The sequence below is a fragment of the Aptenodytes forsteri genome, unplaced genomic scaffold, assembly GCF_000699145.1.
Source record: "Aptenodytes forsteri isolate BGI_AS27 unplaced genomic scaffold, ASM69914v1 Scaffold53, whole genome shotgun sequence".
NCBI classification, from domain to species: domain Eukaryota; kingdom Metazoa; phylum Chordata; class Aves; order Sphenisciformes; family Spheniscidae; genus Aptenodytes; species Aptenodytes forsteri.
In genome coordinates, this window is record NW_008795909.1 from 12,680,171 (window position 1) to 12,705,422 (window position 25,252).

At 37.1% G+C, this 25,252-nt stretch overlaps 2 protein-coding genes across 5 annotated transcripts in view; one reads left to right on the forward strand and one right to left on the reverse strand.

Moving 5' to 3' along the window:
* FAM208A (family with sequence similarity 208 member A) overlaps positions 1-17,929 on the forward strand; it is a 33,864-nt gene extending 15,935 nt beyond the window's left edge. The window contains exons 13-23 of the mRNA XM_009284480.2: positions 6-80; positions 1,712-2,428; positions 4,182-4,624; positions 7,230-7,374; positions 12,216-13,159; positions 13,917-14,039; positions 14,618-14,777; positions 15,456-15,564; positions 15,730-15,908; positions 15,995-16,153; positions 16,814-17,929. Of these exons, the coding sequence (XP_009282755.1) occupies positions 6-80; positions 1,712-2,428; positions 4,182-4,624; positions 7,230-7,374; positions 12,216-13,159; positions 13,917-14,039; positions 14,618-14,777; positions 15,456-15,564; positions 15,730-15,908; positions 15,995-16,153; positions 16,814-17,370 (3,611 nt within the window). The 3' untranslated portion in view covers positions 17,371-17,929. The remainder of the gene's footprint in view (positions 1-5; positions 81-1,711; positions 2,429-4,181; positions 4,625-7,229; positions 7,375-12,215; positions 13,160-13,916; positions 14,040-14,617; positions 14,778-15,455; positions 15,565-15,729; positions 15,909-15,994; positions 16,154-16,813) is intronic.
* Positions 17,930-19,284: 1,355 nt separating this feature from the next.
* The window catches only part of CCDC66 (coiled-coil domain containing 66), a 25,193-nt gene continuing 19,225 nt past the window's right edge, over positions 19,285-25,252 (reverse strand). For 2 of the 4 annotated variants that reach the window (XM_009284482.2, XM_009284481.2), the window contains 4 exons: positions 25,111-25,148; positions 24,545-24,831; positions 23,943-24,070; positions 19,678-20,071 (listed from right to left, as the gene is read on the reverse strand). In XM_009284482.2, coding sequence (XP_009282757.1) covers positions 19,988-20,071; positions 23,943-24,070; positions 24,545-24,831; positions 25,111-25,148 — 537 coding nt within the window. In that variant the 3' untranslated portion in view covers positions 19,678-19,987. Of the gene's footprint in view, positions 19,307-19,677; positions 20,072-23,942; positions 24,071-24,544; positions 24,832-25,110; positions 25,149-25,252 lie in introns of those variants that run through there. The other 2 variants (XM_019473464.1, XM_009284483.2) reach the window with 2 other exon arrangements.

A 25,252-nucleotide genomic window follows, 5' to 3' on the forward strand; every position in this document is an offset into this window, starting at 1 on the left:
TCTAGACCACCAAACCGGACGGCCCCGCATGCTACATGCATTGTTTCTGTTTCCAGAACCTAGAGGTGTAATGAGCTCAAGTAAGTTTGTTCACTGTTGAGACTGTTGTGTACATGCTTATTTAAATGTCATTTATATTCTGTTGAAGACTTTGTAGTGTTATAGCCTGTCAGTGTAAACTAGGAATAACAGTTTGCACAGTTTGCATTGGTTATGGTGATGGTGTTCAAAAAGTGTTTATTTCTTCACAAAAGTAATCATCACACTACATATTTTAGGTTCATTTGTTCGTATTTTAGAAAGTAAAACCTTGTTCAGATTTCTTGATTGTATATTCTAGTAGAACTGAGCATCAGTATTCAAAGAAATCTATGCATTAGTAATACATTGCACTTCAGATGTTTGAGGGCTTGCTTTAACCATCAAAACATTAAGGACAAAACATCTGAAAGTCTTTAATGTACCTGTAATTTTTTTTTTTTTTTTGCATTGGGATATGCACCATAAACTGAGTAAATGAGCAAAGAAAATACTGATACAACCAGGTAATAAAAGATGACTGAAAGGACTTGGCTTTAGTCGAACTTTAATGCTTTGGGATGAGACTTTAATCTTTTACAGCTGAAATTTGCAATAAGTAGTACTAGCAGCAGAATGCAGTCCTTTTTGGCCTGCTGTGAGTTAGAAGTGATATTGTCAAAACATAGCTCTCTACAGGCATTTCACTTTTACAAAGAAGTTCTTGTCCTAAGTCTTGGCAGCTTTCTTATCTCTGTATTTTTTATTTTAATAAACCTCTTACATTTTTCTTACTTAAGTAACAATTGTGAAAATTCAAACAGTTATAGATCGGGTAAGAGGAGATATGATACAAGATGACAGTTAAATTGTGTGAATGCCAGTTCCTTAAAAATGCTCCAGTTCTTGATACTGTGACATTTCAAAGAGATGTGAGCTCCAATTTCTGTCAAACACAAGGTTAATCACTGGTTTGAGTCTTCAGAGGTGGTTGAATGGAGAAAAGTTTCAGCCTGTGATTGGAAGGGGGGAAGAGTGTGAATAAATAAATAAAATAAAAGAAGGATATAACGTAGAGCTTCCTTGAGCTGCTGTTTCAAGGATGTGGTAAAAGGATCTAACAGCTTCCCAGGACAGGGAAATCCTGTTCTTAGCACGTGCTCCTGTTGCATCTCTTCGATTTAGTGAGTTGTATTGCTTTGTAAAGGAACAGAAAAAACTATATAGGTTTCTGCTGGGTTACTGAGCTGAATCATTTTATAAGGGTCCGGTGAGCTTAGAAGCAGCACAATGATTGCATAGGAAGGAGTAATGCTTCCCCTGTTCCTTGCTGGAAGCTGTTACGTTGCTTCTTAGTGAACCTGAGTAAGCCTTTGAAGTGGCCTTCTTCTAGAAGGGTCAGTGAAGTGGTTTAAATTGGAAATGATATGTGTATCTAGGATATGGGTTACCACAAAAATTATGAAAATGAGCAGTTCATCATGACCACGAGTAGGCTGACTTTTAAGTAGGCTTTAAAGCTGGTTACTTCACAAAAAAAATTTCTTTCCTGGATTTTGGGTTATTTCTCCACAGTCATTCCAAACTGTGTTTCACCAAATATGTAGAATACTGAATATTGCTAATTAGTCATCATTTATTTATAGCTTTATGATTTGATTTTAATTGTGAATTCCCTTTTCTCCTATGGCAGCACAAAAAAGTGTTCCATTTGGAACACAGAAAAATTCAACTACCATGGTGTTGCACGAAAATCAGGAAATCATTCCAGAATTCACAAAGTTTATTCAGTCTCTACATTTTGCTTTAATCCAGTCTCGTAAAGACGCTACTGCAGATTTCAATGCTGTTGTGGAAAAGTATATAAATGAGTATTTGAAAAGATGCTGTAGTGGCTCTGGAAAATATAGAGAATTTGTATTATATCGGTATGAATCACGGTTGGATGACAAAAAATTTCTTTATTCTGCTCCAAAAAATAAATCTCATATTGACAGCTCCTTGCAAAACTATATTTTTGGTTGTGAGGCATATCAACTACCTGTTTCTAGAGCTAAGGAATTGATGGAGGGAAATCGGAAACTTCAACAGTTCAGTCCCATCTCAGATTATGAAGCCACAGAAGAAGACTCTGATTTTGCCAACACAAAAAGCGGGAAGAGAATCCGTGCAAAATACGAAGCCACTGCTGCCAAGAGAAAACTGCCTCATTCTGGAGATTATGATCCCGATAGACTGAAAGAACTGATTAACTTAATCCAGTGTAGGAAAAAAAATGTAGGTGGAGATTCTGATTCTGAAGACCTTAGAAATAAAAGTGGTCTGAAAAGGAAGCTGGAAAAACAGTCTGAAAATTTGCGGAAATACTTAAAAATGAGTGAATCTTCAGAGAATAGTTGTCAGTATGAAGGTAAGAAAGTCTTTGTTTAGAGTTCCTTTTTAAACATTGTAATTCAAAGCATACTTAACATTTAATCTTTATAGAGTGAATTTTTTTTGCATACTGTGGATATTTTAATGCATGGTAGTTCATTTAAACATTGGCCTGAGATCTATCAGTAGAAATGTAGTTTATTTTTATGTAGGTTGCCTCTTTCTAGAAGACAAGTTAACAGGACTTGTCATGGAAGCTGCTTTTGTTCTGCCTCTTTGGAAACAAGGCAGACTTCCAAAGACTTTCCTTAGCTGTGGAACTGTCCAAAGACTTTCTAATATAGAGTACTAAGCAGACTTGATATTGTAGTGTCTTTTGCAGAGTTTGACTTTAGGCATTGCTGTAATTCTTTATGGCTCCAGTACCTTACATAAACCCAATAAATTTAGATTGAAGGGGAGAATTAAACTAAGCATGAGCACGGTTTAGTTTTGAAATAGGCAGTAATGTGTGTAATAGGACAAAGGAAACAACCTAATATTATTGATTGAATTATTCTGTACATGAAACTATCTACATCCAAACTTCAGATAATTATCACAGATATTATATGATACTTACTTAAGATCTGCCAAAAACCCCCCTTTGATTTCTGTTTCCCTGACCCTTTTCTCAAGGCAATGATGTAGGCCTCCTTCAGAAGGGGGAAAATTGGAGAGAAGGGTGGCACAAAAGAAGAGGGGGAATTACATCAAGCACCAGTTACTGTCATGTGTTCATGAATCACTTTGGAAGATGAAGTGGCTGATCTTAGGAATAAGTTTCCCTTTTGAGAGGGACAAAAGATGCTGGCATGTGTGGATGGAGGAGACAGAGGGCAGGCTACCTGCTAGATCTTGGGATTCCTTCTTGGAAGTCTGTGAACCTTCAGGGTCTTTTTAGGTTGATTTGTTAATGTAAAATATGTGAATGCATTTCTACCTGGCTGTAATCAGAACATTATTTGTTTAAAACTAAATTTTGACTTAACTCATTCACGGGTACCAAAACAGCAACATCTATCTATGGTTTGAATTCCATGTTTTTATATAACCTTAAAAGTAATTCGTTTGTCTTGCAAAAAAATTTTACCTAAAATATTGTGAGCTTAAGTATCTAAACATCATTAGATTTCCATATATGATGAGTTAGGGGTTCATCAGATACTTAAAGTAGTTCCTTGGCCTGTCTGTTTTCAAGAAGAATAAATATCTATGGTATTTACTCATCCAAGGGGATGACTAGAAGAATAATAACCCTGTTCTAAAGTTATGTTTAGTATAAATAGGCATGGTAAAGTTTTAGAATGACGCTTAGTCTAAGATAACTTGTGAGGTTAAGCATTAAGATACTCATCAGCTTCTGGAGCAACAGTGATAGGATGGAGAGAAGTAAATATTTTGCTCAAACTAATCTTTTTCTCTCAACAAGTGATGGAGAATTCTGCAAGGTTTCCATAAAATACATAGATCATAGTATGTGACTTCTATGAAAACATAAAATAGCGTGGTATTGAGAGACCTAAAAAACCTGAATTATTTATCAGGAGAGACTACTAGCTTTAGAAACTGCCCTTTTTATCAACATCTACCTGTTAAAAAAATTTTGTTAATAAATATGTGTACTGTATGAATTGATGCTAAAGAGTGAGACTGTGGGTGTGTGGTAGGTGTTTGGGGGGGGGTCTGGTTTTGCTTTTATTTTAAAACTTAGTAATGGATTACTTTTCCCCTCCTCCCCCTACTCTAAGGGGGCAGAACCTCGGATTCGCCACACTCTGTTTTCTCAATTAATACTGGTCTTGGTGGACATGATACTGACTTGAGGCAGCAAGATGTATCCGACCCTGCTGTTACTGACACACATGGCCTCATTAAACTGCTTTTAGAAACACTAGCTAGTGCAGGACACTTGGATTCATCGTTGGCACGGTCTGTAAATCAAGCTTTAGGATTAAGCAGTGATGAAATTGAAGAGGATATGAGACAAAAATATGAATATGAATCCATTCCAGCACAGGACAAAGATGATCATGAGCTTCCTAATACTGCTCAGGCTGAAAATGTTAACTTTAAGGACCCACAGAGCCCAGTGATACTGGAAACTGATGTGGCATGCTTACCCTACCCTGTTGATGTTGATCTACGGCTTTCAGCTAATGAAGTAGGCCTTGAACACACGCTACGTTTAAAAGTAAGTGAAACTGCCATGTAGGTAGATGCTGATAATGAATGTACTATTTTCATAAATATTATGACAATGAAAAAAAAACCAGTCTATTTTTTTACATAGGTAAACATAGATGAGCACTAACTTTTCTGTGAAGAAGCTTTTCTGCTTGGTAGGAGCGCATGTGGAAATTTTCTTAACTCTTAAGATGTGTGTTCCTGGTTCTTTATGTCTACTCCTTCTGTAATAAAATTGTAATTAAGAATACCTGAAAGATGGAAAGCAACCATGGTTAGTCTTCCTTGCTAGCTTAACAATAAGTGTCATATGCAGCTGCTCCGGCAACAGGCAGCAAAACTTCTGTCATTCTGTTGCTGAGTGCTGTATATGAGGGTGTTTTTTCATGTTTGCTGAGACCAAAGCCTTGCAGTTGTCCTTTATCTCTTGTAGAAAAAAGACATGCTATTCTGGCTCTCACCTTGCTTATGGTGGTGGGTTTTATTTAGCAGTCTGTGAAGTTGTTGCATGGAACAGGTATAGTGTTACTGTAACAGCTTGCATATTGTCTTCCATTTTCCTCCACCTTCGGGGGTGATTCTTGGTCTGGGTAGGGTATTGAGGTTTGTTGAACCTGAAGCACAGTAAGGAGAGATTTGAGAGTTCCTCATCATAGTTACTGCCTAGCTGTTACTCTTTCTGGAAGTAGGTTATAAGGCAATAGTTGCTGTTCCATATGGATTCTCTCTCAGCAATGGTTGCAGGGCAGGCCATTAATCATTGTGTGCTACTTCGTCTTCAACCTTATAGACCTGATAGGTGGTTTGGATATGACAACCTGTCATGATTATGAAATTCCATCTCGAGCACAGAAACAAGCCTTTTTTTTGACAAGGGTCCCCCCAGATCTACGTTGAGATAATCTCTTTCAAAGCTTATGCACCCAGAATTCTTCCCTTTTCTCCCCCCAAATGCAAACCAAAAATAAATATATCAGTCATAGGCTGTATAATTTCAAGACTTTTTTGGCCTGTTGCTTTCTTGTCGTAAGCAACAAAGTGAAAGAAGTCAAATTGCAATCTGTATTTGATATTTAGAGTTGATTGGCAGTATCTTAAACAAGAATGTTTATCTGTGGGTGATCAATAGTTACTCTAGAGAAGCAGAATGAGAGCTGTTTTAATGATAGCTGTCTCTGTCATCTTGATTAGAATAGATTGGCAAAACTAAGTCAATTGTCTTTGGAAACTAAATATGCTTTATGGGTTCTGGACTATTATCTTAAACAAAAAACCCCAATGGCAACAGCTTATCTCAGCTGACTGTTTCTGTGTGTGAGTTAGTGACCTTTTCTAGTGACAATACCTCAGGGTCAATAAAATGATTCTTACTGCTTTACAATCATCAAGCATCATTTTGCTCTAATTGTAGTTACTGCTTCAGTTTTGGGAATTGGTCTTGGTCCAGCCTCTTCAAAGTGTATTCCCTCTCCTACTTAATAGTAGCAGGCATTTTATAGGGCAGGAAAACGCCCCTCACTTGGGTGCGCAAGTGAAGATCCTGGAATCCTCATCTTTTGGTCTTGTACTGTGGAAAAGTTGATGGGCTTGTTTCTGTCCCTCTAGCTGTGTCTGAGTGAGAAAGCATTAAGAAACGTGCATAGTGGAAGGTCTTAAATGCTCTATGGATGTTAAAGATGGTTGGGGAATTGGCTTTATTTAGTTTTGGCGGGAGGAGAGTTGAAAAATTCTGAGCACTTAAATGCATGCCTAGCTTTCTTTATGTGCCCTCTTAGTGCAGTGGTGTATACGTTTTCCATGCATACTTTTCATGACAGCTTATAACTGGCAGAACACGCTTTGAAGAAGGCTCTTGTTCTTAGGGTTCAGAGTGCCCCAGCTGCTTGCTCGATCACATTACTTTACAGAGTGGTTGTTCTATGATCTCTGTTATTGATACTTCTACACAAAGCCCAGTTCCCAAGTCATGGAGCAGGAAAGAGTTTGTCCTACCTGTAATCTGTAATCTCTTTTGCTTCTAACCATCTGGAATGTGAGATGAAATTGGATTGTTTTCTATGATCTCTGTTATTGATACTTCTACACAAAGCCCAGTTTCTAAGTCATGGAGCAGGAAAGAGTTTGTCCTACCTGTAATCTCTGTGCTGTTTTGCTTCTAACCATCTGGAATGTGAGATGAAATTGGATTGTTCAAGGGCTTAATACTAGTCGCAGGCAGTTCTTCAATAATGCCAGCATCTTCTGGCTTTAGTCAGCTATCAAGACAACAGCCTGAAAAAGGCTAAGGAGCAGACTAATTTTTTCCACTCTTTGCCTCCTTTCCTCCCTGCCCCACCCAGCTTCTGCACTCTTAAGGCATGTGCTCAGGACTGCCTTATTTACTTAATGATAGACCATCAGCAAAGACATCTGTCTCAGAAATTATCAAACAGGTAAATGAAATACATAAGTACCTCATGTAAACATTTCCAAGTTTTACTTGACTTCATTGACAGCAAAATTGCCGGTATGCTGGTGAACTCAGCTGCGTTCTTACTATCTACATTCAGAATGTAAAAGCTTAATAGCTACCAAAAAAACGTTTTGAGCTGAGAATTTTTATTGTTTTTTAGGAAGCAAGCACTGGAAGTGTAAGTAATTTTGAAGACTACAGTCCCTGTCCTAGTACACCTATAGAACATGTTTATCGCAGGCAACATTCCAACTCAAATAATATAGGAGAAGTTGGAATGCACTGGAAACTTATTCCAATTACAGGTAAGATGGGTTTAACTCCTACGTTGCTACAAATAGCGAATGAAAACATGTTCAAAAGGTTTGTATCTTTCATAGATCCCATTCTTGGGTCACATGTTGGTACACAAGCATATATATATATAGCCTATGTAGTTGTTTCTGATATTTGATTAATACCGAAATCTGCTGGATGAAAACAGATACTGGTGGAGTATGTTGCTTTGGGTACATACTGACATAATTTAGAAATGTGAATGCTTGAGTATTTATCTGGTGAGGTACATAACTGATTCAAATTCAGTGTTTGAACTTGCTAGGTTCTGCTGAAAGATTGGACGGGCAGATAATTGCAACTAGTAATCCAGAAAAGTAATGAAAAATGTGTTCTTATAGAAAGTAGTCGTCTACTTATTGCATCAAGCCCTTCTACTGGAAGTGCTTCAAAGTCTTCGTCCTTATCTAAACATTTAAATCTTAAATAATCTTAGAGAAGAAGCTTCTTGTTCTACTTCAGCTTCACTGTTGATGAGTCAACAGTGTCAAGTCTTGGGAGAGCATAAAAGCAGGGATTTGAAGAATGTGGAAACTGGGCTGTAGGAATTGGCATCAAGAGCTCTGAATTCAAGGCTACAAATCAAGTCATCTTATGACTAAATCCAGATAGAATTTGCTAACTGCATTCTCTGAGTAAAAACTTACTGATTTCTGATTGTGTTCCAGGAATGCTGGAATCTGTCTCTTGGACACTTCTGATATCCTCCATCCAGTTCTGTAGTTCAGCAGCTCTTTTTTGTTTGTTTGGCTGAGAAGGGAGGAGGACAGGGGAAACGGGTTTCTCTTCACGGTATTCATAGGCCTTTCAACGAAATGACAGGGTAATTCTGGATAACGTTTTCTGCACTTTTTTTAAGGGCCAAACATCAAAAATGCGTTCTGATATTTTGCTAAGTTACAGAGTATGGAGACTGAAGTTGTTTGGATAGGACATTATTTGTTTTACTCCTGGAGGAAATGGCCGCTGTGCATATAGATGAGGATATGGTTGCTGAGATCACTAGTTAAGTGGATGATCAAGCATCTAAAAACTGGACGTGGGAGTTCATGCAAGGGTTTGTCAATTGACTGACACGTTGCACAGTCATCTGTGAGACTACAAACTTACTAGAAAAAAATTTCTCTGAAGTCTTCTGAGAGGGAGAAGTGCTGTACTTTAGAGATGAAAGAGATTGTTGAGCATCACTGGATTTCTTGAGTTCTACGAGGTCAGTTCTTCAAATCGGCTCTTGCTGCAATAAGTATTGGCTAGCTCTGCAATACGATCATGTAAAAGGTGCTGTATCAATACCAAGAAACTCTACAAATGCTAACTGCTGCTGTCCTTCAGGAGGGGCAGGAAGAGTTCAAGAGGATCAGCTGTAAAAACATGAAGATAAACGAACAGGTGAGAAGAGTGGGTGGACAGTTTGCATGTCATTATGGCCTGAACTACTGAGCAGCTCGTATTCTCACCTGGTATTGAATTTGCATCAGAAAATTAGATCAGTAATGTGTTATTCAGCAAGTGGACTCGTTTTATTGAAGGTACATAAAGAAGGTTGTAGGAGAGTCAAAAGAGCCTTTGATGTTTTGGGCTACTGGCACTCGATTTTTACTGGGCATACCTTCCTGTATAGTATCTTCTAGAGGGATTTGAATTTTTATTCTAGGGAATTAAGATCAATTCAGTAATATAATTGAAAGGAAGCTTTGTTCTGTTCTGAAACTGATTGCTTTCTAAATCTGATGGCTTCTCCATGTGTCTCATTTTTGTAGCAAGGTAGCTATAGAAAGGAATTCAGAGGACAGCAATCTTTCTATTTCATCTCTGCACAATTGCAGGAAGGCAAATTGGCAACCTCTTGTTTTTTTCTCTTTTTTTAAACAAAAATATGTTTTACTTTTGATATGGGGATCGTGTTCAGCTAAACTTACTTTTAAGAACTTAACTCTTCATAGTTTGTGACTTGAGGAGGGGAGGGGGTTGTCTTGCTTCTTCCCTGACAACATCAGAAAGTGGTGGAGGAGATAGTTGTTCACAGGTCCTCAACTTGTCTGGACTAGTTCTGTATCATGTAATTGTTCATTTCTTCATGATTACATAATCTAAACTTTTGACAGTGGTAAGCAAACCTGAGTCTTATTTTTTAAAGCTAACTTGGGCACATGTGTGTTTTAACAAACCCATCCTAACTCAGTTTTGGTTTGAATTTGAGACTCTTCTTTGGCTTTAGACATTAAGCGCAAAAATGGTGTTTGTTCTTGCTTATTCTTCCTTCTCTTGTAAGAGAAGATTAATGCATTAGTAGACTTTCTTAAAAGCGATGGCTTTTGATAACATTCATCTTGGCTATGAAGAAACAGAATGTTCTAGGCTTTCTTTGTCAGGTGGTGGTTGAATTTCTGATTTCAAAATTTACCCAAGAATCCTCTTTCTGGAGTCACTGTAGAAGGACCTCTCTTAAGCAGTGAAGAATTTGACTCTTAATCTGCAAGGAACTACTTCGGCAGCTCTTAAACAGCTGTTCTTTCTGAGATTGTTTTCAGGCAGTTCTCTTTTGGGTTTCTTTGACACATCCAGTTACAAGGTATTACCAACAAAGAGTATGTTTGAAATCATAAATCATACTTTAATAGTTGTTGGACCGTTTGTTTATTTGGGTTTTGCTCCTTGCTCCTGCATTTGTTTTTTGTGAAGCCTTGTGACCCAAAGGTGTAGATCTATGAAGGATGCCACCTTCAGAGAATTTTATTTAAATAAGGGTAACTTTAGTTTAAATCATCCTTTTATTTTTTTTAATCCTGTTTTTTACATGTTAGAAAATATTTGGGATTTCATACTCAGCAATATATTTTTCTGTTTAAATTCTGCTTAACGTTTTTAAATTAAAACTTTTAGTAAAAACAAAGGCTTTAAAAAAAACCAAAAAACAAAAAAAAAACCAAAGTTTGTTTCTTTCTGGAAAACTTTAAATAATAACCTTTGAAGAATAAACTAATCAGTTCTTAATCATATATATCTTGAAAACTTTTTTCCTAATATAATTGTTACAGAGACTTTCCATCAAATCAGGATGAGTGGATTGTATATTAATTTTTTCAATAACCTTAGGATTTGAAATTTTACCTGTATTGGGGATGCAGACAGCAGAGCCACAGAACAAAATTTCATTAGTAAAAATTGGTATGCAACTGATTAGCTGTATTTCAATCTGAGAAGTTATAAAAATAGCCCCAAATGTAAAGCCATAGTATAGCTTTTAATCTTCTTACTAAGACTTGCTTATAGTACATCATTTCTTGATTACAATAGTGGTGTAGCTTGTAAGTGTTGAGCAGCTCCAGAAGAATGAGATATAGAATGTATTCTTAAGTACCTTGTGTATCGAACGAGCTTAAACTAAGTTTACTCTGTTAACATTACAATTTGGTATAATTATAATAATAGCATTATAATTTGGTACTGAATGAGTCTTTTATGACTCACTCTTGAAAGTCTTTTAAAATTAATATACTTGTGTATGCAAAAGGCGTAGATCAACACTGAAGGTACAGGGCAACAGAAGAAAGGTTCGAATAAAATAGAGTGGAACTAACTGGAATAACCTGATTTATATCTCTGTTTAGTGCTTTTAAAGAAAACTAGAAATTTGGGTTGACTCAAAGGATGTGCTTTGAAGGATGGAGAAAGAACATAGCGTTTCATTGATAAGGAAAATAAAATGGAACCGCATTTCTGGTTTCTCTGTGTAACTCTAGTGGCATAAAGTAACTATGAGGTGATACTGTCACCTTGAAAAAGGGATCCTGTTAGTGGCACGTGTTTTCCTCTTAGATCTGGATGGACGTGATCAAATTAGAGACTGAATACAACTTTTTTTAACTGGCTACAAAACCGACTGCATTCCAAAAGAACACTAACTTTCAGAAACTGTCTATGCTATTTTGGTTATTGTTTCTGTTCCAGAAATCTGGTTTTCTGCTTACAACTGTATTAGCTTTAACAATAATACAACAAAAAAACCCCAAAAAACCCTCAAACAAAACCAACAGAGAAAACCTCCTCTGAAGTATTTATGGAACAGATATATACTGAAATACCTGTATGTGTCTGAAATACCTCTGTGTGTGTGTGTGTATATATCATTAATTGCAACAAAGTGTTAAATTTGGTTTAAAACCAAAGAAAACCATATTTTTTAATGTGGATGGTGAAGAAACGGAGTGCTGCAGAGATGATCTGAAGTTTGGATTATGAGAGGCTTTCAGCACTCCTTGCAGCGTAACTGATTCTGGGTTTCAATAATTACTGTAAGACTCATGTCCTACCTTCTTAAGCAAAAAATCTTGTCTTCTCAATTGCAACATCAGACATGCAGCTTGCAGTTTGCAGTCGTAACTCCATAAGGTAGTGTGTGGCTAGAATAAGCCTTCTGAAAGTCTGAGGATTATAACCTAGTAGCAAATGAAAATATTTGAATAATTTGTCACCCTGCTTGATTTCTAATTTGATTTTTTTTTTTTTTTTTTTTGTAATTAAGGCAGTTCCTGTTATGCTTAATCAGATGTTATCTCTGGGAAAATTACTTGTGTTCTGCTTTTTGAGCACACTTTGACATTATTTTTCTACCGTCTTAGGAGCTGTTAAATTTTCTGTGCTTCTGTACCTCAGCAGACAGTAGCACTTGAGTCTTTGGATTTAATTTGATTGGAGGGGGGAGGCACAACAGTAATGCTGTTTTAAAATTGTGTTTTGGAGGTTTTAGTATATCAGTTGTGTATGACTTTCAGACATGAGATGATGATGATTAACTCTTCCTATATAGGTCTGAAATCACCAGAAGAACCACTGGTGTATTTACCGCCAAAGGATGCCTTTCCTAATGACCCCCGGGTAATAAGTAGACAGAGAAGTTCTGATTATCAGTTTCCATACTCTCCATTTTCAGACACACAAAAGGGGACAGCAGAAGATGGACTTTATACAAGACAAGTGGAGAAACTTGAAGATCAGTGTGGGCTAGCAGATCACCCTTTTACAACTAAGCATTCCATTAGTGCAATAATAGAGACTACACTATTAGAAGAATATAATCTCTTTGCAAGAAAGATTCAGGAAATTTTGCAGCAAAAGAATATTACTTATGTTAGTGGTATGTCCACACCAGTCTTCTCTGCCCGGGAGAGGATAATGAGACTTTCTGAATACATATGTTTACAGGCATCAGAGATTTCTGTCCAAGAATATATAGAGACACTGAGTGAAAAGTTGAATAGTGTTATTTTGTCCTCTTCGTGCATTAGACGTACCCCACCAATTTATTCTAGTCCTGAATCAGCAGAAGCGGTTAGTAGCGCTGCACTGAATCCTCCACCCGACACGTTACCTGTCTGCAGGGACTCTGACACGGCATTGTTATCAGAGCCATTGTGTAATAATGTGGTGGAAGATCTGGATTCTAATGAGCAGCGTTCGTCAAGCTTACCCTTAGTGAAGGAGGAAATAGATCATGTGAATGCTAAAACGGAGGATATGTTGACATCTGATCAGACCTCTTCCAGTGGTGATCTGATGGAACCACCAGAAAAGACACAGAAATCCCCAGAGAACTTAAGCATTTCAACCCAACCAGCCCTTTCTGATTTTATAAGCCAGTTAAAACCTGAAGTGTTTAACAGTTTGGTCAAAATTATTAAAGATGTGCAGAAAAACACTGTGAAATTTTATATTCATGAAGAGGAGGAAAGCATTCTCTGCAAAGAAATCAAGGTAAGTATATTCTAGTTCAACCTCTCTTTGGTGTTACAATAGAATAGAGTGCCTTTCAAATCAGAATGTATAAAACTGGACTTGCAAACATAAGGTAGTCTGAAATTTGTTTCCAAAAAGGTTGAATTGTGAAAGTAGGCTGTCCTGTCCCATTTCTTGTTTGAGGTTCTGAGGTAGTCTTGCTTATATTTAGCTTTTATGTAAGTCTTTTTCTTATAGTTGGAAAGCAGAACAAGCTGTAATTTGGTTCTTTCTGAAGATACTGCCAGGGCGGTAGCCTTACGGGGAAAAAAAGAGAACAAGGGCAAAAACATGATGGCTTACCATTTTAGAAAGAATATATGAAAAGTCAGTGTGTGTGGTTTGGGGTTGGTTGGTTGGTTTTTTTTTTTTCCCCCCTTCCTCTCCAGTCAATAGTACAGGTAACTTTTGGAGGTTACTGTTCTTCTGTAGGAAAATGTAGAAGAGGAAAGTGAAATAATAAAAACTTCTGGCTTTACTTGAAAACTCATGCAGTTTTGATAGACTGTCAGTTGGCCGTTTATGTGCGATTCTGTAAGAATGACTGACTTGCCGAAAGAGCCTATTTCTGTGTTGCTCCACCCTTCCGATTAACGTATCCGAAAGACAAGGAAACCAGTCCCTCTGAGACTCATTTGAGTGGAAAACTTCTTTGACGTGGTCATCGTGTGGGGATTGTTTTGGCTGAACTACCTGTGCACTTTTTCTTGACCATCTTCTCTTTCTGTGGTGTTAGGAATACCTTACAAAGTTAGGTAATACAGAGTGCCATCCAGAACAGTTCCTTAAAAGAAGAGCTGCTTTAGATAAACTGTTGATAATTATCCAAAATGAAGACATCGCCAACCTCATCCATAAGGTATTTCACATAAGTAAATGTGTACTATAGAAAGCTATTGTTAAAATGTAGTTAGACGAGCTCATTTTGAGCAGGGCTACTTTCTCCTAACAACACAGCATTTAAACAGTGTCCTGTATTTAGTTGCCATTTGAAGAAACAAAAATGGTTGTGGTGAATATCTAGTCTTGTTCCATCATACACCTGTAACTTCTTCCACCTCCACATATGTGCTAATGCATATTTATTCTTAGTAGCTGTAAAGTTGTACAGAGGCCTAGGTAGTTCTGCTTCTAGTTCTGTGATGCTGTAATGGCAAGTGAAGGCAGCTCTCGGATTACCTTGGGTATTCCTGACAGCTGTGCCTTACGAACCTGTGCTGGACAGAAAGTGAAATTATTCTAAGCGATCAACTTCCATTGTCTCATTCCCGTAATGTTTTTGAGAGAGCACCTCCCAGGGCAAGGGAAACAATAATAATTCTTTGACAGTGTGTTTTGAAGTTTGGTATTTGGTATTAATAAGTAGGAAAGTTCTGTAGTTCCTTTTGTTTGTATGACCTTTGGTATTCATCTCTGATTTATAACATTTTTAAACAGATACCTGGCTTAGTAACTTTGAAGAGGCTTTCTTGTGTCAGCTTTGCGGGTGTCGATAGTTTGGATGACGTGAAAAATCACACTTACAATGAATTGTTTGTGTCTGGTGGTTTTGTTGTGTCAGATGAATCTGTCCTTAATCCAGAGTCCGTCACTACAGGTAAGCGTGATGCTTTCTGAAGCTTTAAAACACAGACAAAAAAAAGCCTAACGCTTTAGCATATGAGAGAGATGCCACGCTCATCGCAGTGAAGAATCAAGTCTTGTAATTTTCAAGTCTGCTATCTATTTTTTGTGAGTTTTTTTCTGAGAACTTCAGCTAATTCAGTCTCTTTTCTTACCTCAATGGCCTTCTGGGAGAACATGTTTCTGGGGAACATGTGAACTTGGAAATCTTGTCTTTCTAAGTTTGTGTTAGATTGTGTAGTTATGTATATGGAACCTTTTATTCCTTACTGCTCAATCCACAAATATGCTATTAAAAAAATACTGAAAACCATCATTTTTTTCACTTTTTCTTTATTTGAAATTGAATAGTTAACGAAGTTACCAGTTTTTTAAATAGGTATTTTAGCAAGGCAGTCCGTGTATGACTGAATTCAGCTTGTACGTATGCAGATACCCCTGTCAGGCATCTGGCCTACAAAAAAGCAGCTCAGTTTTGGAATACTGTTGTTGGCTAATCTGCTAGGAAGAAAACCTAAAGTACTAGGCTAACATTCATAGCTGTGTAACTGTACTTCGATGAATAGGGAGAGAAGCTTTATGTATATACTGAAGCAGTATTTTCAGTTTGCTTACCACAAAACGTAACTTCTATTCAATATCTCCAAAACAGATAAACTAAAACAGTTCTTAAAGTTTCTGGAGGATCTCAACACCCCAGATGGGAAATGGCAGTGGAAAGTCCACTGCAAAATACAAAAAAAACTTAAAGAGCTGGGGAGGTGAGTAGCGTTCTTCAAATACCGGTTGTTAAAACGCTTTGGCTTTAATTATGCTCTCCAAAACCCAATTAAGTAGAACTGACACGTTTGTCTTCTGACTTAATATTGAGACTGACCTTAAATCAAATATCTTTCTAATAGCGCGCTTTTTTCCCCCCATTACAGAATGAATGCTAATGCCCTGAGTCTGCTGACCCTTCTGAATACCTATCAAAAGAAGCATTTGGTTGAGATTCTGTCTTACCACAATTGTGATTCTCAAACTCGAAATGCTCCAGAATTAGAGTGTCTTATCAGGCTTCAGGCTCAAAACATACAGCAGAGACATGTTGTCTTCTTAACAGGTAAAATGAGAATTTATGAATACTTCTCTCCCTCTTTTGGTAACAGGTGCTAAATACTAACACAAAATCTCCCCTTATGTATTTAGAAAAGAATCTCAAAACACTTTCCAATTATGTTGATAATGGAATAGTGGTTGCTACCGTTGATGACTTTATGCAAAATTTTAAAAGTCTGGTTGGGTATCACAACTCGGTTACTGAAGAAAACAGCCTTCCTCCCTCTGATGCTCACAAAAGACAATCAGGTAATAATAAACACACTTAACGCTTTCTTTAGCTAATTAGATGCGGGGGGTGGAGGTCCTTGAAATAGCGTGCCTTTACTCTTGTAAATGAACACTACAGTTGGCAAGGAAAACCCATCTCTCAGGCTACTTTTTCTCTTTTAAATGATGGGGGGGGAAGTAGCTGGGATGGAGCACCAAAGGCAATCTTAAATACAGAATTACAGGCTAATGTGGTGTTCAAGAAAGTTAGACATGTGCCAAAGTGGTGTAACCGCCTGCTTTCAGGAAAAGGATAAACTTAATGATGGCTTTTAGAAACTGTAACAAAAGGACTGAGATGTCAGTAATTGTACTCCTTTGATTGTCTGATCAAATACTCACCTACTGTATAACTTTAGATGCTGTTTTGACATTAACCCCTTTGGAGCTGGGAGTTGGGATTTCCCAACACTAAACATGAACACAGTGCGCAGAAGCTTTTAGCATTGGAGTAACTGGACACTCACACAGAGGGTTAAGTGTGTATGTTGAGTAAGTGAACAAGAGTGGCGGAAGACCAAGACTTAAGTGATATTGGACTTACAGACCTGAAGCGTAACACTCTGTGAGTAGTGTATAGCTTTTCTAACGAAAGTGTGTATTTCAATAGAATAGGACTTTCTCTTTTTTTTAATGTAGTTCTTGTAGAAAACGATGAAAAGGATGAGGAGGACATGTCTCTGGATTCAGGGGATGAAACATCACAAATAGAAATCTGCCATGATGCCTCTGATACTCATTTGGAAGCTTTGCAGACAGAGGCCAAGGGCTCACATGGAGTAGATGCAAAAGCAAGCTGCTTATCAGTTACAGAGCTATCTCCTGAAGCACAAACTGGCTTGATGGAAAAGACTTCTAAAATTGACTTGGAAGAGATACAACCAATTACTCCAGTTTCTACAACGTGCTCTGCTGAGGGAGAAAAACACAATTCAGTTGAACAAGCTCCTTTCAATAACTTCCAAGTTTATAGCAGACAATTAAACATGTCCCATCAGTTCAGTCACTTTAATGTACTCACTCATCAGACTTTTCTGGGAACAACATACCCGATTTCTTCTGCAAGTCAAAACCAAGAAGGGGGCAATTACTTTCTATCTGCTTACAGTCAGAGCATGGATACAGAAAAGTTGTCATCGCCTGGTGGTTGGGATGTAAATTGTGATTCTGCCAGACCATATTCGAAACAGAAATAAACTCGTAAGTCTCTTTTTATAAGTTGCTGTGGACTTTTCTGTTTCTAAAATGGTGGATTAGCGATTTCTATTTTATTCTGGAACAAAATGTTTCTTGTCCTTTATCTCAAATGTTTTCTTGTCTTATTTAAATCCTGATGGCCTGTACCTGTTGGAAGCATCTGAAAATTGAAATAAATATATATATTTTTTAACATTTACTGTACTTGAATTATCTTGTTTGTTGGCACTTTTGAGTTTCTACATTTGTATTTGACCTGTACCTGGGCTTCAGTTTGAGGTCTGTTTTAATGTAAAACTGAATGTTTGCCTAACGTCTGTGAAATGGCGAGTTTTTTTTTAACTGTAAGAGTATCCGAATCACTTTTCTTTACGTAAATATCAAAACTTATGTATTTATTTGACATTTGAAACAAATTTTGTACAAATGTTTTTACATAGTCCTAAGGCAGTGTAGTTATTTTAATGACTATATACTGGATTTTGGCTAAATACCTCAATTAGAGTAACCAATGGTGCAGTTCCATTACAAAAATAAAATAAACTTTTAATGCACAAGGGACTTGCTAACACATTGCATTGTCTGTGGTTTTTATATTGTTTTCAAAGTACGTGAGAAACATACCCAAACTTTTACATAGTCCTAAGGCAGTGTAGTTATTTTAATGACTATATACTGGATTTTGGCTAAATACCTCAATTAGAGTAACCAATGGTGCAGTTCCATTACAAAAATAAAATAAACTTTTAATGCACAAGGGACTTGCTAACACATTGCATTGTCTGTGGTTTTTATATTGTTTTCAAAGTACGTGAGAAACATACCCAAACTTTAGTTCATGAATAGCAATTATCTTTGCATCTAATTTTGATACTCCATGCTTATTACAGCACCATCAGTGTGATCTTACAGCTTTTATCTTGCCACTGTAGGTACTGTATTCAGAGAAGGCCAGACCTGGTTTTAATCACTGCGGTAGTTCAATTTGCATTAGAAAAACCTCAATCCTCTCCCACTTCAGCATAATGATTGCTGGTGCTTCCTTTTTTTTTTTTTTAATACTAGCATTGTGGTAAGTACAGCGTTTTGTCTGTTTCTTAATCGTCCCCTTTTTAATTTCACATCTGCTGCACTATAAACTTGCTTTTCCCAAGTGATTCTCTCTTAGTTGGCTCATTTTGTATATCGTCTTCTGACTCGGGCTTCTGGAGAACAGCAGCTGACAGTAAACAGCTGTGGAGTCTCAAGACTACCCTTGTTACTACAGTGCTGGTTTTGTGTAGACTAATACTCTTGACTCACAGGTTTACTGCTCTTGTCTTCAGGTTGTCCAAAGTCATATGTCTGGGTTTTTTTCCTGTTTCTAATTTGATTTTAGTGCTTTTATGTAGGATGTGTGGTTTAGGACCAGATGACAGTGTTTGAAACTATATGCCTCTAAAGTCACAGTATTAGTTGGGACAAATAATACTGGTTAAAAAGGACAGCTAGCTTTTACAAAAACAAACCCCATAGACTTCTCCCTAAAGCTGAATGTCTTTCCTTCTATTAACAGCTGTTTGTTTAAATTAAGAACAAACCAGTGCTAGACTAGTGTAGCAGTTGTTACCCTCCCCCCTCCCACCAAACATGGTATCATCTTTTTTCCAAAAAGAACTCCCTTGTATCAATAAACCTTAATGGATTTGGTGAAGAACTGTTCTACCACCTCCAACATCAAGTGCAGATTCTCACTTACTGCATGACTTGGCATACAAATGAGAGGAAAGAGTGCACCTTTATTCCCTTTGCTACTGCTGTAAGCTACCTTCAGGTTATGTCTAAGCACAGTCAGAGGGAGGGAGGAATCTCGGGGTGGAGGTTCTATGGTGGTTATCGCATGGTATCACAGAGCAACTGACATGAATTCAGGTTTTATGCATCTTCTGCAGAGAGCTAGGAGAGAAACAGTTTTACCCCAGATTATCCTGTCTTTTGAAGACTAAAAGCAAATCAGTCTGAAGTAAAGATTTCATTCTGACTGGAAGCACTGGATACTGATCTGTTCAGACCTCGTATAAGAAGACTTCCTTCAACCGAGTTCTACTGCCTTGGGCCCAGCCCACTACAAAGTTAAGTGCTGCTATCCTGTTTTAATTGAGAGGGGCAAAAGTTGAGAGTCAGCACTTCTGTGGTCTTAAAATCTGGGATTACTTGAGTTAATACACATTGTCTAAGCCTAAAAGCTGCCTGAAGAGTTACGTACAAGCAGTTTCATATAGTTAAAAATACCAACACAGTCTACCCAAGCCATTCAAAATACATCTTAATCTTTTTATTTATCAAAATACATACACTGAGTTCTACAAAAACCCATGTAACATTTTTATACAGTGTTTTGGTCGTTTATATTAAACGGACATGGGTCTTCAGGTAGCATGAAGACCATTCTGAACAGACACACCGTCATTAGTTTAATGTATCTTCAATATGAAAAGCAACATGACCCTGTAATCTAGCAAAATTCACATAATTTAAGTCTTTCATTAAAAAAAAGAGAGATGGTTCATAATTAATTAGAGTAGCAAAGTGCTGTGCCTTTACATTTTAAGAATTCAGAACATTCATATGTACCTCTCAAAATGGTGAAATAAAGTTCTCTTCTTGAGCTATAGCGGGAATCAGAGCGGTCTCCAACTCCTTCTGCTTCTGCAGGAGGCCCTGAAATAAATGGAATAGAAATGTGAACGTTCTGTCTTCCTCATGTGGCCTGAACTAATAAAGCGTCACTGTTTCATATTTTAAAACAATTTACTTGTTAAGGCTCAATGTTTTTAAATATATGACTTTAAAAAAAGCAATACAACAGAATACATTCAGTAGAGAGGGAACTCAAGTTTTCCTGTCTTCTGCAAAAGACTTGACGTGTGACTGAAGCAGAAGCCAGTCCAGTTTCCAGGGATGACTCTACAGAGGAAAAAGGACTTTTCCACTGTATTAAATTTAAGTTGCTCAATCCTCTGTGCATTGTCACTACATTTGTGGTATTCTAGCGTATTCTTGTATGAAGCTGAACCCAAAACCTTTACAGGTACCAGCTTTTAATCTTAGCATAAATTATACTCTTAAGATGAAGGGCAGCATTACCATTTGAACTAGAACTGTGTCAGATGCTTTAGGATATGCATATTTACTCTCAAAAGGTAAAAGGTTCCTGCTTTGTTAATGGCTCTTGTAAGTACTAGACAATGGAGAAAACTTGTAATAAAAAACTCCTGGAAGTGTTATCCTTGGCTATGTGGCAATACACACCATAGCTATGTCAGGTACAGTCAAATTTGAAATAAGTCTTTTTACTGTAATTAATAGGATCATATGTATCGATACATCTGGCCCCTTGGGCTCGTATCTATTTAGACATGTCAGAAGTAATTTGGTACCAAAAAAGTTTGTTTACAAAAAAAGGAGAAAAGTTACAATGGTATTTTTCTCAAAGATAAGGGTTATAGGCTGCCGGCACAGCTCAGTAGAGACCTAACGCAAGCCAGCAGATACTACAACAATTTAGATATGGTATTCCTGGTGGCACAGAAGGGGAGAGAGGTCATGCAGAACTGGCTTCAGTTAGCAAAGAATGCAGCCTGTTAGATTTCACTTTGCATCCTTCCAAAAGCAGCAGCTGCCTGCTTTCAATCACTTCGTGAATTGCTTTTTAACTAATCAACAGTGTCTGCTATTTCTACTAATGGGTCAGCGGACTCGTTCAGTCCCTTTGTCAATAATTACTTTTTATAGAGTGTTTTTTTGCATTTAGTAGCATGTTAAAGTCATGCAATAAGTTGGTTTAAATCAACCCAGAGCTGAGGTGAGAAACAAGTAAGTAACGTTGAAAACTGGAACAAAGTCTATCACACAAAGGTCATAAAAAGGGCCTAGAGAAAAGTAATGTGCAATATCTACATAGGGACAAGTAGTGAGGTCGGTCTTTGTATGTCCTTGGACAGCCTGCTGGTGGCTGGCAAGACCGCTTAGCCATTGTAGGCTACAACCCGTTGGCAAATGGTTTTATTGCCTTAGTAAAAATAAGATGCTCTGGTACGTACTGACTGTAGCTGGGGTTTTTGTCCCGTTTCTTAAAATTGGCCCTTCTTTTTCACAAATACTTCATTCACTTTGCTGGATGAATAAACTTGGGCTTATTCCACTGACTCTCTCAATTTCAGTGAGGAAAACCAGAGTCTGTTGACAGTCCTATTACTGCTGTCACCTGGAATACAGGAAGAGACTTGCTGTCTTGTAACAAATGCAATGACAGAATCACCCTCAGCTGCCCTCCGTTTTCACTGGTGTCTTCCATGGGTCAGCCAGTTCAGCTAGACTGTTACTGAAACAGCCCGATTGTATTTATCTATCGCTCTAGTTGGGTGTGTATTTCAAAGGCTAAAACTGGCCAAATATGCTGTGAATTCCCCCAGACAAAAGGAGGATGAAGAACGGCCAAGTATGTTGTGAAAATATATATATATATATATATTCTGAAACTATCAATCCTATATATATATGCAGGTATATATAATTTAAAAAAACAAGTCTAGCTTATCTTCTGAAATAGAAAAGTAAACTCTGCTCTTTGTTTAAATTGTATTATTTCATACAAAATATTGCATTACTCTTCCTTTCTCAGTGAAGTAGCTGATGCAAAAGAGGTGTCATCTGTAGGAGTATACAGTACTTAGGTATACAAGATATACCCAAGTTCAACAGTTAATGTCCTAAATGCATTCTGCAGCTGGTAGGATATTTAAAAAAGAACTCTACATGTTTTAAGTTACTTCTTCCAGAACCAAGGTCCATTGAAAGACTAACCTTAACATTAGTTTTTAGCCACTGTTAAGACCTGAATAAATACTATGCATCAAAAATGTCCCTAAGCGCCCGTCTCTTTAAGTTTGCCAACATGGCTACTATCACCTTAAACCTCTTTAAATATCCATGGCTTTTGTTCGCCTCGGCAAGCACAAGGATCAAATTGTGCTTTGAAGCTGGCTTCATTCTTAACCAAAATACCACTGGCAAATGAAGCCTGAATACAAAATACTTAACAGTTGTAGATATTTAACAAAAATGTTAATGAGCATCGGGGAAGACCAGATCCAGTCAAACCTATTTGGAAGCCATTAGAAACTGGCAACCTTTCAGCATTCTTGGGTCACAACTTTTCTTAATAACTTTGGCAGAGCCATGACCCTTCATTTGCACAAGGAATCTGCCTACTACTGAAGCACGATGTATGCATGGCAGAACTTCTGTCTTTCTGAAGCACAGCAGGTAATTAACAGTGTTAACTACCGGTAGCTTTGTTGTACTTAAGTCTGTCAGATTTTCTTCCCTTTGTTTCGATCATTTATGCAATTTTTCTCCCTTAAGGCAAAGAAAAATAAATAGTGCTGCTAGCAATAAAGTCCTTTTAGTATGGAGCCATTCAAAAACAAGGGAAGATACTGACACATGTTTATCTTCAGTGTTCTTCAAGAACGAAATGCAAACCTAAAAGTAAATGCGTTTTTTTTGTCTTGCAGTCTCCTGTCAGGCCATTTAGAAGCATAAAAGGAAACTGTTCGTGTGATCGTCCAGACCTGCAGTTTCCATCTGCTATGGGCTGCACCTTGTTGCCAACAGATGGAGTATCAAATTCACTCATGTCTTAATAACTAGATGCCTGACTATTTTTCCTGGTATTCTTACTCCAGTCAGGAAAATATTTAACTTCACAGTTACCAGCTATAATCTTTTGTGCTTTTTTAATTTACTGCAACATGGATCCTTAAAGACAGTCTCACCATATTCAAAATCCTGGCAATCCTGTAGATCTAATCATTACCAGTAACTTACTACAAATAGAACAATGTATACAAACATACACAGGCTTTTGTCTTAGGAGCTCTTGTGTGTGTAGTATTAAACTAAATTTCATTTTATATTCACTCACTCAGTCTGGCTGATTGACAAATCCTGAATTTCACTTCTACATGTTACCAAAAGAATAGCTATCTTGGAAGGATTTTCTAAGCGTTCACACTTCAAATTTGCAAGTATTTTTCCAGGACTGACACATGACTCCCACCCCACTAACTCTTCTGCACCAACCACGCTGCTCTGTCATGACTGGCTTACCCATGAAATGCAGAAGTGAAATTTCATTAACAAGGGTTTTGTGTTTTGTTAAAATACTATTCTTTCTCCCCTTGAAATGGAAACGTTGTTACTACAACCAACCCTATCAAAACCTGGAGACTAAATGAAGTCATCCCTCTTGGTTTCAAGTTTTCTCAGGTACTCCAGTGTTTCATAGCTAATCTAAGGACTAAGGAGTCCATAGTCTCCCCCTAAGGACAGTCCAAAGGTGGAAGTAATGCATGAGAAGCAAAATTAGTGAGAGAGAACAAAAGTAGAGGACAGGGCCCAAAACTTATCATATATGATGGAAAAATGAATTAAAGACTAATGCTTATGACTATGTAATAGTTGGCAATGTTAATTTTGACTTTACTACATATATACATATATGTTTATCCAATAATGTTTTGCTTACCTGCCGTAATTCTGACAATCCTTTGAGAATTGCTTGTTGTCTCTCTCTGATTTTTACTACATCAGGATTTAGAAGAGGATCTCTAACATGATCAGAGCTAAAAATCTGTCGTGGTGTTTGGTAAGAATCTAAAAGTAAATGTATATCAAATCAGTTAACAATACTCTATCAATTTTGTTTTAATTTTGAAGCAGTAGATTTTCACAGCTTGTGAAAAATCAGGTTTTGGTTGCTATTAGATTACGATCACTATTTTTAAGTCAAACAACACTTAGATTCCTAAAGCCAAATCTATATACAATAATACTGGAGAAGTGCAATCATACTTCATTAAAGGTAAACGGACAAAAAAAGACAGATAAAAGAGTAAGAAATTTTGTTGCTTTTTTGATTTTTTTTTAACTTTTTCTGTTGTTTTTTTCTTTTTAATACAGAGTATCATTTGGTTGCATAGGCTTTCTGTACAGTGCTGTGACACACATGGGTTACTGCAAAATTCAGTAAAAACAAATACCAAGTTGAATAAATTGCAGCACTTCGAACTAAATCACTGTAACATTTCTTCTCTTCTACATGAATCAGTTCACAATACATTTCAGTACCATTAAACTGTCGATACTGTGGGTCATGTGTTGAAGGTCTAGTCACTGGTGCATCTGGATCAAGATAATATACTTCATTTGTTCGAACATACGGAATAAACTGTGAAGAGGGAGGTCTTCCAGCTTCTGTAACGGGAGGAGGGGAGCTCCTCTGCTGTGTATCTGTCTTGGTACTCTTCTCTCTTCTACTATTGTTGTTATGCACCAGGAAATTAGGAGCATGTATCTGTTTTTGTTGTACTTGGTGTAATCTGTTCTTAACTGCTGGAACAGGTGGTGATTCAGATCTGTATGAAACAGTTTCAGTTAAAAAAACCCCAAACAATACTTAAGTAATGTGATTAATTTTCTCAAATAGTAGAGACAAACAATCCTCAGAGGACTGGACTTTTGCTCATTTACTCTGCTTTTATACCTGCAGTTTGTCTGGTCTTGTGTATTTTTAATAGTAGACAAATAGATGCATCTGAATTCTTTTAAAAAAAATTAAAAATCAGGAAAGAAAAGCATGTATATTTCACTATTACTGTATTTATACATATCATTAAAGCAGAGTATTGACATACCTTTCTTCATTCAAATGATTCTTATGTAATTGTTCTTCCTAGGAGAAAACCAAGAAAGTCAAAAGTAAAATAAAAAGCTCCATGTTTTTTATATTAAAAGCTTTCAGTTTTCAAGACAAGATTGTTATGAAATTCCAAAAGG